This window comes from Nomia melanderi, chromosome 1 (assembly GCF_051020985.1).
Source record: "Nomia melanderi isolate GNS246 chromosome 1, iyNomMela1, whole genome shotgun sequence".
Lineage (NCBI taxonomy): Eukaryota > Metazoa > Arthropoda > Insecta > Hymenoptera > Halictidae > Nomia > Nomia melanderi.
The window spans coordinates 13,584,637-13,603,477 of NC_134999.1; the positions used below are offsets into that span (position 1 = coordinate 13,584,637).

Genomic DNA, 18,841 nt, shown 5'->3' on the forward strand with positions numbered 1-18,841 from the left:
GAAAAATGGTTATAAAATAATAAATAGTAAAATAGTTATACAATAGTAAATAGTAAATAGCTAGAAACAAAAAGTTTCGAAATAGTTGCAATGTAGTAAATATCAAATAGTTAGAAGCAAAAGATAGAACAATAGCTATGAAATAGTGAATGATAAATAGTTAGAAACAACAAGATTTTACGAGCCGATTGACGCATTTATTAAACCAGAAATTGGACCAGGTACTGGCAGCTTTAAGAGAAGGTTAAACAGACAGGAAGAATGGTTGACCGGAAAAATAAGCGAAAAATTTCTATTGCCTGCGAATTTCTGTCTGCACCAATCTTTAGCGCAATATTGTGTGAAATGTATGAAAAGCCGCAACTAAAGGTTTTCACTGGGAAAACCACTGGAAAGTTTTTTGTTTCGATCCTTTCTATTATCATATTCTTTATTATAGTTTATACTTTAATGCGCACACTTCTATTCGCTATAAATAATATTCACTTTATTAAAACCTTTCGGTCTTCTTTGATACAATTACATTTTCATTTTTTTGAATCCTACTGATATCTCAATTTCCTTTATAGTTTAATTGCGCTATCATTTCTTTGTCATTACCAATAAGAAGTAACATAACTGTTCCCCCTTTTCCATGTCTACGTTCTATATATAGTGAAACATACTTAACGTCATCATTTGGAGCACGAACATATTTTTGTACAGTCCCCAAATATAGGGGTGGAAAAATAACGTGACTAAATATTTTGAAAACTCTTAGAATCGAATACAATATTGAAATTACAATATTTATTGAACAATGAATCTATACATGCAAATGATCTTCAGAGAACTTTATTTATTTAAAACATTAACCGAAGCTACTAAATTTGACACAATGTCCTAGATTCTCAGGTAAAAAGAAATAAGTTACGTTTCAAGGTAATGAGGAAGGATCAAAACGAAATATGTCAGATTTTTCAGCACAGAAATTATTATACGGTGCCACGTGCGCCAGCTAATTATTTCGTAATATTTATTCCGCTGAGAATAATAAGCTACAAGCTCGTCGCTATGCACGAATTGAATTACCCTACGACGAATGCTACGCATCCAGTTAGGATACGCAATACACTATGGAAGGAAAATATTTGCGTACGTAGAATTTCGAAATACTCTATCTATATTTTCGCATATGGTAAACATGAAATGTTAAGGCGTCTATTTGCATTTCTCTACAGTAAATACGCACGTGTTTTTAAATACTTTCCCCGGGTTCCTCAATTTTCATAGATTCCTATATTTTTCAGAAGTGCAGTAAAACTGCGGAAAATTGTATCGAAATCTAAAAGACTTTTTGTATTAACGTTAGATTTATAAATATTTATTGTACAGTTTATTCTATCATCAGAGAAATTGATATTCGTTCATTTAAATTTTGGAAATTATATGTTTAAAAGTAGACAATTAAGACACGTATTTGCGTATCTATATCAATCAAAATCGACCGAAACATTTGCCAATGTTTATAAACGTCAATATGAATGAAATTGTTGAATGTCTAACTTGTCAGATGAATTAAGGCAAATATGTAAGCAATTTTGTAATGTATTTTCATTGGAAAGAGTATATGTATATACGTAGGTGAGAACAACGTTCCGCTTTGAAGCGGAATGAATAATTTTCTTCAGCTTTTGTCGCGTAAAGAACTTTTCGCTTTAATTCCGCGTATTCCAGATGCAAGGAACATCACAAGAAAATTAGCATGGCAGAATTTTCTTTTTTCTTTATAATCATTGTAAAGAATGTTTGCGGGACAAAGAGACTGTAGAACGTCCTTTGTCGGTGCACATATGATTAAAAAGATTTTTCTATCTTTTTAATGCAAAATTTGCATTCGAAGCGTTGATATTACAGTTTTATACTTACAGGCTGCAACTCTTTTACTCTGTTCTGTTTTATATTGGCTTTGACATTACTTCACTTTTCATAATTTCCGTGAATACTAATTGGAGATTTATCTTTTTGCACGTATTAAGTAGTCCCAGGAAGTTTTTTATTATCATTAGAATATTACAGATAAAGTCGAAAAGAATTTAAGGCATTCATTTTATGAAATTTCAATGAAAAGGTGTTTTAATTTTTTATTAAGAATAACTATTTATTATAACTAATTAAATTATGTATACGTTTAGAAACTTTTAACCTTTAATATAAGATGTATTTGATTAGGTATGTTTAACGAGAAATTAATGACTTTTATAATTATATGTAAAGTTTCATCTGAAGTTTTAATTTGTAATTTGTATAAACTGGAATGTATCGATTAAACTAAATACATCAAGCTAAATTTGAAGTCATGTTGGTATAACAGGATTTATTTACGCATTGGTCTATTAATTTATACCAGTATAAATTAATGAGAACGATGATGATGATGATAGACAACAGTTCAGATTAGGATTGATCATGAGCTACACGAATTGTTTCGAATAAATGTTCATGTATTAAAGTTAATCAGCCGAACAAATTGTTGTTAGCGGAATACTTTATTCGGATAATAATGATTCTTCACTTATAATAAATGATTCTATCTGTTCCTCTTGAATAATTCATTAATGTTTATTCGAATAACAATGCAAATAATTTTGAACGATCGTCCACAGGAAAGATTATTCAATTGTTATAATGATATCATTTTAATATTGTATTATACATTACTGTAAAAGTTTAGTAAACTACTGACTTATTGTATTAATACGTCCATATCAGTTTATTGTCCATTATCCTGTTGTCTCGCCTAAGGTTATTGGCACGTGTACCGTAGGGAACTATGTAGAGCTGTCTTACGAACTATACATACACCTCTCAATTAATTGATAGCTTGTTTTGTTATTTCAAAGTCACTCAAATTTTATGTTCATTAATATATAGCAGGAGTTTGAGAAATCATTTATTCACACTGTATCCTATGAAACTATTCAATTATTGCTCCATTCAACGAACAGAGAAAATGCATTTAAGACATTCTTTAATTAAAGAATAGTCTCGGAAATAATAGTATTCGTACCTTAAAATGGGACATCACGTAATCGAGTTTTGCAATATTTATTCGTTCGTTGATTCAATTCTCATTCGATTTATATCTTCAGGTGCATCGCGTTTTACCATTCAATACGAAATGGACGCAAGTTGCGGATTGCATTATGAATTGTGATTTCGCCGTCTGTTAATCTGATTTGTGCCTATAATGAGACCGATATTTCGCAGAAATCGGGTCAGCTGTATTTATTAGCGACATATATACGAGGTAGTTGCATCCCCTTTGTACACCTGTTATCAGATTTCACGTTGAAATACTAAGACAGACGCTATTATGCGAAATACCTGAATCGAAAACCTTGACATGCCTGCCAATGATACCGAATGAAATCCATGTACATGAAATTATTAATAATTAGCAATCAACGACATGGTCCTAGGTAGACAATATTTTAACCCTCCGCTAGCCGTATAGTTTTTCACCTGACCAGCAATATGGACCTGTCATAGGCAAGCTTAATTTCTTATTAATGCGAGTTCTGTACAAGCTAGAAAATATTCTGAGACACTTAGTATGGTCTCTAATTTAATATATAAATGACACTTCAGCTAAATTTTCATTTCATTTGGTAATAGAAATTTAAAATCCCAGTGAAGTTACGAAGAGAGATTTTCGACAGGCCTTCAACCCTTTGTCATGATTTTTGTCGCAACTGTGCTTAACAGAAGTACTTCACCTTTAACCCTTTGTACTCGAGAGGTGACTCTCGGTCACCATTTCATTCGATATAATAAAATTACAAAGTGCTACATATAATATTATGTTTCGTATGATGCATCAACATGTGAAACATTTATATAAAATAGTTTTGTTTCTTAATTTACGTATGATTTCTCATAACTTCGTTTTAAATAGTGTCGTCTATGTCTCTTCAGAAAATGTCGAATATTTCTAGTGAAAAGCTTTCGAGTGCGAAGGGTTAATAGCATAATGAAAGAGAACAGAATTTGATGCTTCTGAGTCTAATCAAAATTCTGTAATATTTCGTTTAGATGAAAAATAAACAACATTTAGATTCGTCGAATTCGGTTGATAATTTTCATCGCGAATTTGACTTGATATCATAAGAGAAGGGGTTAATGGTTTATATTGTCGGCAATGGGTTAAAACGCGCGATTAACATTCGAAGCAAAATGGTACATAAAATAAAAATTCTATATTCAGTTTTCATTCGGGTACTATACACAAAAAGAACTTCGTGAACGAAAGCATCATCTTTGTTATGCGAATATCTTTACATACTTCTTACTGGGAAAGTTACTTGAGATCTACATTTTCATAGGTGGCTCTCGCGAAGCAAAAACCAAGCGAAACTTTATTCGTTTTTCAATCGGGTGAAGCATGAATAAAATGAAACTTTACTGAGCATCATCGAACTTTATGTCTCTCGAACTTTTGAATATTGCTGCGGCTTCTAGACACGTACGTCGAACTATTGGCGAATATTGGTTTTCAACAAATATAAAACATTTTGAAAGTAAGGAAAAATATTCTTATAGCATGGTGACAGGAACTTGATACTTTCATCGAGTATTCGTAACAATTATTTACAGAACAAACGCACACCAAACACTTTGAACTTACACTTCCTTATTTCATTTCTTTTTCTTGCTAAGGAATATTTTATTTGCAATTGAACAATGAAAAGATTGTGAAAGAAGAATAACAGTCATCAATTTAAGCTCTGAACGGACCCAGGAACCATATAGCGAAGGTTTAAGTGTAGTGTACCGCCATTTTATATTCACAGGGAGATACGCACATTTAATATTCATTAGAATTTTATTATTCAGATTTTTGATGACTACGCGTATTTCATGATAAATTAACACATTAATCATATGTTTGCTAATAATCTTCTTAACGAATTTCGTAATAACGCTAATAATTTGATCATTCGTTTAATAATTTATACGAGTTATCGAACAAATAATCATTTAATAATTCATTTAACAATTTATTCGATAACTCGAGGAATTTGTCAAGATCTCAGGGTCTAAACGGACCCAGGAGTACAGCAAGTATTCGATAAAAAAACATAAATCACGCACACATCGGCCGCGATAATAATTTATGTGCATCTCCTCCATTTCGTTCGTTTTTCCTCGTTATTTTTCGATTTACCGTTGGCGTTTCATCGTTTTGCGTTTTTCTCGTCGGTTTTCCTCGTATTCCATCGTATGGTACTCCGTTTCCTCTCTTTCCTTCTCCGTTCTTTTCCCTCCTCCGGCGCAACAATGACTCGAGAGGACGCGGTGATGCAGCATCAGCCGGCATACCGAAAGGATAAATCGATTCGAGTTTGAGCTAAGAATAAGCTTCTCATGGGAGCTTATGTCGCGGAAGCGGCACAGTTTTTTCCGTAGTCGCTTATCTCTTATCAGCGCAGGTACCCGATGGAGTCAGCAATCGTTAAGGGTGCTGTAAGACAGCTAGTAATTCCTACTCGCGGGATAAAGTCGGTCGGCCCATCGTAAAGAAAAATCACGGTACAACGAGTCCACCGATTTCTCCGGGGATTTCAGTTAATAATGATGGATTAAAGGGGGAAGCCTTTGCTTGGAGCTTTTAATTAACCGCTGTGCTAACATTCCCCGCCGATTCCGGGAAGTATTATTAATTCGGCCGGGTTACGCTTTCCGGTCTTCCGTTATGGTTCTACTGGTGATTTTGAATTTGTAACAATATACTGTGTCTGATTAACAACAACCCTATTTGCATATTTCTTATCGTAATCAGTTAAATAACTGATTAATAAAGGTGAACAAGTTGGATGATACATTGTTCTTAGTGGAAACGGGATGGGAAGAAAAGACGAAAATTGAAAGACTGATTAATTACACGATATAGGAATTGATAGAAGCTATCTTTGATTAAAGTGATGTAAATATAAGTAATTGATAGAAGTTAAATGAACGAAAGATAACGCAGAATTTTAAATTTGATTATTTGACGGTACAGTTAGTGTTAACACGTTGTGTAAAATCAGAGAATTGATGTTGAGTAAAAATATTTGGTAACATAAGTAACTATATAATAGTGTAAAATTAGCACTGTGATACTAAGTTGATAATGATTGTTTCTAGTACCATTTGTTATTGTTACGAAAGAATAAGTATTAATATGCAAAACGATTACAATTCTGGTGGCAGTAAGCGTGTTAAATCATTGAATGTCCCTATTCCTGGGTTCTCGAGGAAACGTTGTAATATTGGTTTTAATTAACCCGAGAACTTTTCACAAAAGCTTCTTCTTTTTGAGCGCTCAGGAGGTAGACCACTATTATTCCGAGCCATTCAATTGTTCCTCCACCTCTTTTAAAAGAGTTCGACGAATACGTACGGTTATTTTCTGTGTTAATGTGTACTTAGACTCGTTTACTAATTTGGCGTATTGTCAGCCAAAATTTTGGAAATGTTTACTGTGAACAGAAATGTTTTATTGCTTGCTTCAGTATGTGTTGCTACTTTAACAGTTGATTCTTTTTTATCATTTTTCATGTGTTTCTCTGTTGTACTGACTGCATTTTATATTGTGTTTATCATATTGTTATATTATTTTACTTATTATATTTATTATTATATTCTTATACCTATTATACTTATTATAATTGTTGGCCTTATACTCATTGTTTGTGCGCTTTTCAGTTATCATTTTTTAAATTAAAGATTCATTCATTCATACATTCAACGCTATCTATTATCTTCCTTTCTGTATTTGTTTACAATATGGCTGGTACTGCTTCGCGTATAGACATGTATAATATTATCGCAGACTATGAAGAAGGTTAACGGTTGAAAATAATGTATTTTTTCTCATGGAAGGAACTTTGAAAAAGTCTCATAACAGGCAAGAAGATATTTTTAGTTCTCGTAAAGGCTGTTTTAAAGAAAAAAGGTGGCATAACACCGTGGTATGTTATTAGATATCGATTTACCTTGATAACCGATACGTTGATATACATACAGAGAGAGAGAGAGAGAGAGAGAGAGAGAGAGAGAGAGAGGGAGGGCACGAGGGTGATTTCGTTACGACTAACAGAATGTGAATTCATTATCGCCAGGTTAATTAATTTTAGTTACGAATATAATTGGTTTCATCTAAATCGAGTTTTGCAACTTACTCTGAAACTGTCTATCAGTTCGTAGATTCCACTTAAACGAAGTCAGCATTGACTCGATAAAATTACAGTGGAAACATTCAATAGTCCGGAAAACATCGTTTCAAATAAACGTACTGATTAAATTTGCATGACATTAATGCAACGACGTTCGCAATCTAAATGAAAATATTTTGAGAATATAAATGAAATGATTATTTCCATATATATTTGCACGATTGTTATTACTTTAATGAAAATTCTATTTACGAGCCTGTAACTTCCACTGCGGATCATTAAATAATGTATAATGCTTTCAACGGACGCGTATTATTTAACAGCTGCGTTATTCCATTCACTGTTCTCTAGAATTGCGTTAATATCTATAAATCGCGTGATCATTATTTAATCCGAATACACGGTTATTTCTGCAAAATGAATCTATCAGTCGACATAAGATGGTAATTAAAGATATCGAAATCGCAATGGATTTCTTGTTTTCAAGTTATAAGCAATTAGAATTTTCTCTGATCATTAACGACTCACTAACGACTCACTAACAACTGAAACACAAACTAGAAAGCATCACACGACTAATTATTATTTGATTCGTCGAAATTGGTGCACATTATCAACTCAAAATTCATAGTTAAATTTACTTAATTATAATCTATATTTATTTACAATGATATAGAACTAATTTTCTAAAATTTATAGTTAACTAACAGTGATAATGGTCTTGTCATTTTATCCTTATAAAAAATATTTTTAACTAAGCGTTTATTCTTTAATATCGATATTCACTTCCAAAAACGATCTATAGATAAATATACGCGTTCCCAATATCACTAGTCCCTACATTTCATTACTATTCCGATTTATTTACTCTGCTACTTAAAGCAACACTAAAAATTCTTCAAACGGTTACTTTTTTAATTTCAATTAATTACTTAATTTTATACTACGTAAAAAGCCAGTTGCAATATAGGAAGAATTACCGTATACACGGAACAAAATGTCCATTTTGAATTGACAAACATTTTACTCTATAACTTACTAAACAATGACGCTACCAATAAAAGAAAACAGCATAAACATAGATCACGATGCTTGCATTTTTCAAAATTTAAGAAAATACATCTCCAGGTAGTAATTACTAAATTCTACGATGATTCATAGGAAAAACGGCACTTTCATCCCCTACAGGAAGAAAATGTCCTCGACGATCCCACATCGTCCCACTCAACGCAACGAAATATTCGGGATCTATTTCCCAGTGATCGGTACCCATTGAATTTCCGTGTTTATTAAAGTGGAATCGGACGAAATGAAACTCGCGGAAGAATCAATATAAGCTTTGTGCCGGTAGAGGTTTCATTAATACCGGCGGTTCGTTTGATTCCTTTTTCATCGAGTCGCGCCTTTAACATCTTCTCGGTGCTGTAATATTTCGAGCACGTCGCGAGTCGAACAATATTCAATGATATATTGAAAGCCCCGGGAAATAAACTGTTGCGGAAGTCTCGCGGAGATAGTTTACAACCGCCGCGCGACGACGCGTTCAATATCGAGGCTGCCAATTATTAAATCAGCGGCTTTTAGGATCGCGCCACCGCTGTTCGCTTATTTTCCGTCAAGAACGTCGCCGGAAGATGGGAAATCGAAAATGAATTTGCACGAACTTCGACTGAAAACTTTCGACGACCTATTTTCTTCATTGACGTCGCGTACTGCTGTTATCGGAGCGACGTGCTCGAAGTTCGTCCCGTTATTGGTCACTGTCGAAATTATTGGCTTACGTTCTGATCGAGTGAAATTAACTCTGTCGAGAAGGAACGTTTATGTTGGTAACGTTTATCATAAAATTCGCGTATACGATACCTTTTCGTACCAAAATATTTGAGTTACCGTTTCAGTTGATTGGAAGATACTGACGTGGTTGGAAAAACAAATACTCTTAAGCATAATTAAATTTTATATGACTAAAATAATTCATTTCATTGTATATAATGCAATTCTATATAAGTAAAGAATGTATTCCTTCATATATAATTAAATTTGAATCAATTTGTATTCATTCTAACAAATAAAACTGATTGACTTGCATGACTGAAAAATCTATATTAAAATCGAATTGCTTTAATTATATTTTCTAACCTCTAATTAAACGTTCGAATAATCAATATTCAATTCTCAATCAAGATAAAGTTATTAAAGTTATTTGAATCACAATGAAGAATAACATTGTGCTCGGCGATGATTGAACGGTCGTTCCATGTTTGCAAATTCGTTCAATATTTAAAACGTATCAAAGACACCAACGAAAGATTCCAAGCGACTCGTTGAATTAATGTTCCGTGGCGGTGGAGCAGAGGCTTGTGGAAAAACATTTTAAACCAATTGACAAAGGTTCGATAAGCACGTCCAATTTGCCGGCGGAGTGTTGCCGTTCGAGCGAAGCGCACGCTTCAGCTGCATCGCTTTGTTGCACAGAAAGCAGGAATTCTTACCCCGAAGCACAGTGACCGTGGCGTTTATTGCCAATGCACGCTGTTCCAATTCTCTTTGCGTGTTAATGTTAGGTGGATTACAGCTGCGCGCGCCGCTAAGCTAGCATTCAGATTCGGTAATGATGAGTGGCAGCCGTGATCCTCCATTGAACGCGAATATCACTGTGTTAACATTGCTCCGGCAGCGCCCATTAACTTATTCTCTTAAACATTCATCGGGTTTGCGCAATAATGGACGGAGTATAAGTGTCTCCTTTGTCCGGGGATTGACAAGTATTTTTCGTCCACAATAGTGGAGCTATTACACTTGTATTTACAAATCGTTTGACGACGTTGATGACGTTGTCGCTACGAGGTTTGCTTAATGATTCCAACGAGTTGAATAGCAACTAGTGGACTGTAGGTTTCTACGAGCATTTATTGAGTTATTCGATAAATATTATTCCATGAGTATTTTTAAATATTCTTCTTTTTAAAAATTGTGGTATCTGTTACTATGAATATTTAATTTTCTTGTCGTTATTTTATTATTCTACATACATTTTATTATTATTACCTTTAGAAATTAATTTATTGCGTGTAGATAATGAGGGAGAATGTATTCTAGATTGGATGTTTTGTTTAATCGAAAATTGAACAATCGAGATTGATCTCAATGAAAATTTTAATTTCAATCAAAAGGTTGCATTCATTTTACGATTGTTATCGATATCTGATTCATTGACATAATAGATATTCGATACACAAATATATTTATATACTTGTTTATAAATACCGATGTATAATGTATTATTTGTATGACATTTTTTTACATTATTTTATGCCTGTCATACCTTGGATGTTGTCAATGGCAAAATTTATAGGTTGATCTTTTGTGAAACCATATATCAGTCTTAACAGCTCTCCTACAGTGAAATTTAAATTAGAACCAAATATATTAACCCTTTTCACTCGAAAGTTTTTCACTGGAAATATTCAACATTTTCAACGATATATAGACGACATTGTTTGAAATTAATTTAACGATAATTCACAGATAAATTAAGCGACAGAGTTATTTCATTTAAACATTTCACATGTCAATACAAAGTTTCATTTAGAATACTAAATAATATTCAACTTCATAATTCTGCTGTATCAAATCAATGTTGTGACTGAGAGTCACCTCTCGAGTGGAAAGATATAGACACGTGTCATTTTTAAATTTGTTACTTGAATGTGAACGATTCGAAGACATTCGTCTAATCAAAGGAATATTCTCAAATGTCACCTCTTGAAACGTAATATAATGAAGTGGTATACTTTTCAAAATATAGGACGCGTTTACGTGACTTCGGTACAGAGCGCAACAAAGAAATGGTAAACGTATAAAAGGCTTAACAGGATTTTATGAAAATTTATGCAGCGGCACGTCCCGCAAAACGGCGTGTCTCGCAAAAACTGGTTATCGCCGTCCCTTGACAGCCCATCTTTCCTTTTTACACAAACATTTCTATTCATAAGTACTACCGTGACACCTACAGACCTCATAAAAGGAAGTGATATTTCATCTATTCATTCAGCGACGTAACCCTTGTTAAATCTTTAGTATTACTCTGGCGAAATATGTATTTATATACATATACATGTACGTACGAGTATTATTTACATGATTATGGTGTTCAATAAAAAGCAATTGTATGACCAACGAGAAATCGTAATACTGATCAATTGAACACAATAATTCTAAATTTTTGTTGTTTCAGTAAAGATTTTCGTTCGGAAATAAAATTGTTAGTAGAATTAGTAAAGAGAACAGCATATTAACACTTTGCGTACCGGTCAATTTGAGAAAATTGAATTCTGCGGATGGTAATTTTCAATGAGGTAAATTTATATCACTATAGGAAAACTCAGATATCATATTGTTATGTAATATATTTTAAATGGATAATCAATTGGAATCAAATTTAATATTTTTTTCTAATGCTGTGGTAATTAGCAAAGTCTTTATATAAAAACGAGATTTCTCGTTTCCAGTGCGCAATGTGTTAATATTAACACGTTGATTGCCGCATAGAGCAAAATAGCCAAATTGAAAAAGTGCAATATTAAATCAATGATTGAATTGCATTATTATTATTGCATGTTCATCTAGCTGAATGTCACCGCATTAGGCAGCATTATATATAATATAGAAATCTTTTCAAATAATCATAATTTAACTGACTGAATTATAGTAATCCGATTCGATTGGGGGTCACCGATGACCCCCGCGGCATTCAACGTGTTACTATAGGAAAACACAGGTATAATATATAAATTATATATTCATATGAAATAATAAAATATTTGTTAAAAGTATGCATTTCATGTTACGTAACATCGACACAGGCGTGCACAGGTTTTTTGAAAAATCCTCTAGGCGGTATTCATCTAACTTTCTTAGTGGAAACACGAATCCCTTCTTCCTTTTATAACTTAGCACATACGCAACCGTGGACAGGACCGTTGTTTTTCCGGCGGAACGGAAAATACGGATAGAAAAATATTTCAAGGAAGAAAACACTTTTCATTCTCCATGCACGCTCCAGTTTAGTTATTTTAACGGACACACTGGATAGTCTGGGAGAGTGAAAAATTAATGAAAAGGAAGCAACCCGAAACGAAAATGAAGCGTCGAAATTTATCGTTATTTAATCAGTTTAACGTGGAAATTTTAATTATTCTTATTCCTGTATGATGAAACCTATAATTATTGTCGAAATGATGAATATCTATTATCTCAACGTAGATTTCTGCATTCGAAATTAAACACATCGTATTCGTCCAAGCAGCAACAAACAACATCATTGGTAACTTAATGAATTATTGAATTATTAATGAAGAAAGTAAAAACTAATGGTAGAAGTAATAATATAACGGAACGTGATACGTTAATTGGAAGTAACGATTATTAATATTGTTGTCTTCAGTAAAAGATTTGAATTATTATTACAATGTGCACATGAGTACGTTCGATATACCTGTAGCTTAACTTTTTAAATAAATAGTTACAGATCATTCAACGACTAAAAGAAGTGTATTCGAACGTGTCAAAGGTAGTCCGGAAACCTTAAAATTTGACTAAAGTTTGTGTTATATTTTTCGAAAAATCTTCATAAGCTACATGAAGACATAAAGACTTCAATTTAAATACATTATTTTATTATAATTTACCATCTGTATCTTTCCTAACATTTTCTACATTTTGTTAAAACTCTTATGATAGCGATCAGTACCTACACATTCATTTTTAAATTTTTGTTCGCACAATTTCTTTCACTTTCGTGAAGATCTGACAGGATCTCTTTGAATCTCAGTATTTTAAATATTTCTCTTTCGATTTCGTGCTTCGAAAATGCAAAATTTACGTAAAAATAGTGTACCACTATATTTAAGAAAGAACACAAACATTTCAGTCGCTAATGTAAATAATAGAATTTTCCCAATTGCATGCACTGTATTTTTCATTATAGACAAGCGAGGGATGACAGAGACATTTAAAAGTCTACCAGAAGAATGAAAGAACATTGTGGATAATGCAGTGGAATAAATTTCGATTAAAACAGATTCTATTTACCTTAATTTCGAAAAAGGAAAGTAGTACGAAGAAATCGCATTATTTATGAGACGACCCAACAGTTTCGAAGTGAATTACTAGAATTCTGTTTGTTTTATCGGTGCCGCGGCATCATTGGGGTATAACCCATCCATGGTCATCTATTCTTTATCTCGTCGACATCAACAATGTCCCTAGGAGACTGTTTCCCACCAGCCAGAGAGTTGCTTCCTTTCTGGTCACTGTTAAATATTTACGCTTAACATCCGCTCCAATTTCCACCGTTCCGGCGGTTTCTGGATTGATGTGATCCACTTCCTTTATTTGTTCACAGGGATTCCCTAGCTAAAACTTCTTGATAAGTCTATCTGCTCTGAAAGATATTCATTCTACTTGAAATGTCCAATTTTTATTGATTTACGCAAATTGCCGATGTAATTAACGAAATTGTAAAATAGATCTGACCGTCTTAATAAAATTAGTTCTTGAATGGCTGAATACTATATTAGACACCCCGAAATTCTTTAACATGTACTTTCAATTGTTAGGTCGTAGGTTTTCTACTAATTGTGTTTTAACGTACTATTAGTACGTTTGTTAAGTAATCCTGAATATTCTATACTCGGAGAAAACGGAACTGTGTTTCTAAAAAATAGGTAGTCACTCTTTATCTGCCATCTACGACGTTGGTGTATTCAAATATTAATGTTTTTATTAATATTAAATATTAATACATATTTTAATTTTCGAGGAGCAGATATTTTCGACGACTTTGTGGACAGTGACATTTCGGATTACTCAGTTCTGTAATAATTAATCTTTTTAGAAATTTTTGAACTGCATAACATACTTACGGTGATCTTAATATTAAATTTAATATACGCAACCGACAATTTAAGTTAAATGTTAAAAAGATAAGAGAAGTTGAAACCTTTGATAGTCTTACACGATTTAACATGGAAATATTTCATTTAGAAATAGAAATGGTCACTATAAAAATGACAGGAAAATTCTACCTATCATTGAATTGAATTTTCATGCTTGTTTCTACTGTTTTATAACTCGTGCAATAATAACAAGTATTTCAATTCTAATTTGTAACAGTTCATGGTACAAGCAGAACACAGCTGCTATTGTTTACGTTCAAATCTCATCATTTATAGTTATTATTAAAATATACAGACCAAACAGTATAGCTAAAGAATGTTAAACACAAAATTCCATCAAATATGAGTGTTACACTTCGAATAAAATTCAATATTTACCAACAATTTGTAAATACACCACGTATATCACAAAGATACGTCACCGTAACTCGACGTTTGAATATTTTATCCAATTGATTTCGAGCATTTGAACATTATTGTTTCCATCGGCAGCAAACATGTTCATGAAGTTCCATTCACGTGTCTCGCCCTGTATAGAACAATCGCTGCATGCAGAGGGGAATGCAACCCTGCATTGTAAATTTGCATGTCCCATAAAACAACTGGGCGTGGCGCCCATGTAAAATTCAGGGAACCACCGAAAACGTCTTCATTCGTATTCTCCCCCCTCATCTCTACTCGAGCCTCATAAATATCTCGGAATCGGGAATTGGAATTACGATCAAATTAAGGAACACTCTTTCTAAATAGATTCATGAATGGATTCTTCAATGGATACGTATTTCCCGAACTGTTTCTCTGTACATATTTACATCTACACACTGCGCTCTAAATACTACAGTCGGTCCTTTTTATTCTTATCAGTTTCATAATACCGATTCAACATCGATATCGCGAGAACTGGAAATTCCAAAACGTTTCGATAACCTCCACGAATGTATCAATAAATGGTGGACTATCGTCAACCCTGACAATTTCTACGATAGAACGATAGAGAGAGAAAGAGAGAGAGCGAGAGAGAGAAAGAGAAATGTTTGTTACACGTTTTCAATTTTATCCAGTGCAACATGGTAGACGCTTAACTAAAAATGAACAATCTTTCTTGCAGCATGAAATGAAGGTCACTTACGAAGATTCACAATCTGAAATGTCCCAAGCTACAATGCTGAAGGTATGAATGATGATCATGTCGATTGACGCATTCATCAATCGATATTATCTTGATCTGCGTAGAGCAATACTACTGTGTATTAGCGTTGACTTGAAGCCAATCAGCAACTTAATTAGTCGTAGTGACAAGATTGTTAATTGTGTAGTGAGTGTTAATCTTAAGTTTCCCCCGTTCCATTTTAGTTGTGCAATATAATTCGCACTGTAACGATACACGTTGTGCACAAGATATTCTGAATGATAACGTCAATAGTATCGATGATCTAGCGACCGCACCATGTGTTACAGTTTGTTGTTTTCTTTACCATTTTCGTTTCCCTCTTTCTTTTAATTATAGAGATTTATCACGTCCTGACAGCACAATACCCTTTTGCAATAGTATCCACACCTTACTCGGTCTGTTTATAAGTTAATCTCAGCTTTGGAGAAATGAAACGCGACGGAAGTAATTACTTTCCCTCGCGGAACGGACGGGGCCGTTTCAGGAGACCATTTCTGATATTAAATTTCATTCAACACGATACGATCCGTGAGATCTTCATGAAATATGACTTCGCGCTTGAAGAACACTCTTCCTGTTAAGATGTTCGTTCACTGTTTAACATTGGAAAGCCGTGCTGCTTTCGCTGTCGAGGTGCAACGCGACGTTTCGAGAAGTTTCTGAAACGAAGCTGATTGACGTAACGAATTCGAACTTCGTGGATTTCGTGATCGATTCTTGAAAGATACACGGGAATCCTTTTTGCCTGAATAATGGGTTTGCTCGAAGTTGTGGCAGTTCTGTTTGGACGCCCAATGACATGGTTATCATTCGAATTGGGATAAGTAACAAATAAATGCAATAAAGTAATGGTAGTATTTGAAGAATAACATGATGACGTTTATGAAATGGTTGATCTCTTTTATAATTTGCAAAATTGAAATTTGTGAACGTCGATTCATCTGAATATTAACACGCTGACTACCACGAGAATTTCTAGCATTTTAAATAGTAATACTTATTCTTTAATAACAAAGGTATATGATATTGAAAATAAAAATTAATGATTTAGTATTACAGTAGTCATATTACACTATGATCTAGCTACTTATGTTACTAAATATTTTTCTTTAAAATTAAGTTTTTTTTATTGTAATTGTTCTTCAGCAATTTCCCAATTACTCGAGAACAATTATAACTCGTAAGATAACTGATTTCGAGTAAAAATGTTCAATAACGTAAATAAGTAGATAATAGTGTAACCTTAGAATTGTGTTTCTCTTTATCTTCGCTACAAAAGAATAAATGATACATAAAACGCTGAAGTCTTCCGTGGAAGCCAACGTATTAAGGAAGTTCTATTGGAGGTGTCTGCTAAGTTTGAGCTGAATTCGATGATTGGCTTACGAGACATACTGTCTGTCAATTTGAAAAATATCATTTTAAGAAAAACTTGCAAAAAGTTAAAATTTCACTATTTCAGAGAATATAAGAGAAGTACGAAACAGAAAGAATTCAACTTTATGAAACTGATAGAAATGACAGATTCTTTAGGACGTTTTATGTAACTTCGTCCGAATAATTTTCCATGGAATTGCAACAGGCATTGTTAAAGAAATTCAGCGACCACGAAATAAATCAACGGATATACAGAATTTCATTTTTAATCACCTGGAAAACAAGCATGCATGAATTGATATATGATTGGCGAGCATGGGATAATTGTTTCATGTTAATACTACGGATTTTGTGCATTTATAGTCAATATTATTGAGTTTAACAATTCAATCACAGCAGCAACGTAGACTGCGAATGTGTTTAACACGTTGAATGCCATGGGGCTCACCAATCAAGTCGAATTACTATGGTTCATTCAATGAAACGACGACTATTTTTAAAACATTTCTATATTTTAAATAATATTACCTAATACGGTGACGTTCAGCTAGATGAACGCGCAATAATAACACTGCAATTCAATCAAACGATTCAATATTCTGTTTCTTCCATTTTGTATATTTTGCTCTATGAAATTGCGGCATACAACGTGTCAAAATTTGTTTTTGTAAAAATAGAAAAGCGTAATGCAGTTTCTGAATTAGCCGCGATCGCGCCGCTATTTTTCGACCGGGCCTTTGCAAAAACTGGCGGAACTCAAACAGTTAATATTTTACTTTGATACCTTAAGTTTCATCAATCTCCTATTACGCATACCTATTCAGTTTTCTAATGATTTTGTTCAATTCCATTGAAACCAGACAGCATTAACCTACTGCACCGGCTTACGAAACACTGCCCTGTCCTGTTTGTATCCGATGGCATTGACCTATTTCACTTGTTCATCGAGCAGTGATATGTTCTACTTGCCCGACGCGTGTATTTCTGCATATGTACAGAAAGGGAAGATCTCAAAATAAACCGCGAATGTAAAAAACATTTAAGAAGGATTTATTTTTTGCACGCTGCAATGTGAAAGAACTGAGTTTTGTAGTAGGTCAGAGAATCAATTGGTGGTGTATTTCGGGAAAAGATGATTCCACAATTAATTATATTTTATGATTACTTATAATATATATATATCATCTATATATAAATTATTATATATATTTTTATTATTTAATAATAAAATAACTCGTCTATATTTTGTTACGTGTCATTTATTCAATTTTACAATATAAATTAAGAATGTTGAATAACATTTTCTCATGCTAATCCTCGTTCATGTTCCTTTTATTAACAATGATAATAAACGATGTATTTTGTCAATAGAATATTTGTGAAAAATAATACATCATCATCAAATAATCAAATTTCGAATAGAACATTCGAATTGATCAATTCGTTTGTAGCATAAAATGAAACAATTGCAAATAAAGTAAATTACAGATTTCAATCTCAGTGCGATCATGAAATAATACTTCCTCCATATCCTGTCAGTAGGTGTACAGGTTAAATGAATACACGCGCGCCGCTATTATAAATGTCATTTTGCCGGGCCGACAAATTTTCAAACGAAATGAACCAAATAAAATGCACCGTCGAAAGTCGATTTCATCGTGATCGATATAGCCGCGTTACACGCGGATTTATCGACGTGTCAGAGATCAAACTGGTAACCGAGTTTTCGCAGTCCAATTTTCCATAATATTCTGGAATACCTGCGCGTGTTCAATGTTGCGCGGCTCGTGTAATGGTTTCGGAAACGGAACGATTGGCAATTCTCATTCCTCCCTTAACATTAAAAATCTCATTTCCGGCGAATACGTTCTACACGCCGGTGCAACAGTGGTGTTTGCTTTGAGGTTTTCTATTGCAACGGAAGTACGCTACGTAGAATGCAGCGTAATTCGTACTACGACCGAAAAGGTAACGTTTATTTGCGCAACAACAAGCGAAAAAACGGAATTTGTTCGCGCAACATTTCACTTTGAAAGAAATCTATGTTGAAAAAATTGGGAACACATCAACGTATACGTTTCGTTTTGATGCGCTGTGTAATCTTTTCATTTCGTTACTGTTATTTACGTTTCGTT

General features: G+C 33.4%; 1 protein-coding gene across 5 annotated transcripts in view; it reads left to right on the plus strand.

Annotated features, from left to right (window-relative positions):
* LOC116427643 (ras-specific guanine nucleotide-releasing factor 1) overlaps positions 1 to 18,841 on the plus strand; it is a 96,850-nt gene that overhangs the window by 33,964 nt on the left and 44,045 nt on the right. For 4 of the 5 annotated variants that reach the window (XM_076365255.1, XM_076365266.1, XM_076365275.1 and 1 more), the window contains exon 5: positions 15,267 to 15,329. The exons of the other annotated variant lie outside the window; for it this stretch is intronic. In XM_076365255.1, coding sequence (XP_076221370.1) covers positions 15,267 to 15,329 — 63 coding nt within the window. The remainder of the gene's footprint in view (positions 1 to 15,266; positions 15,330 to 18,841) is intronic. 5 annotated transcript variants of the gene reach the window in all.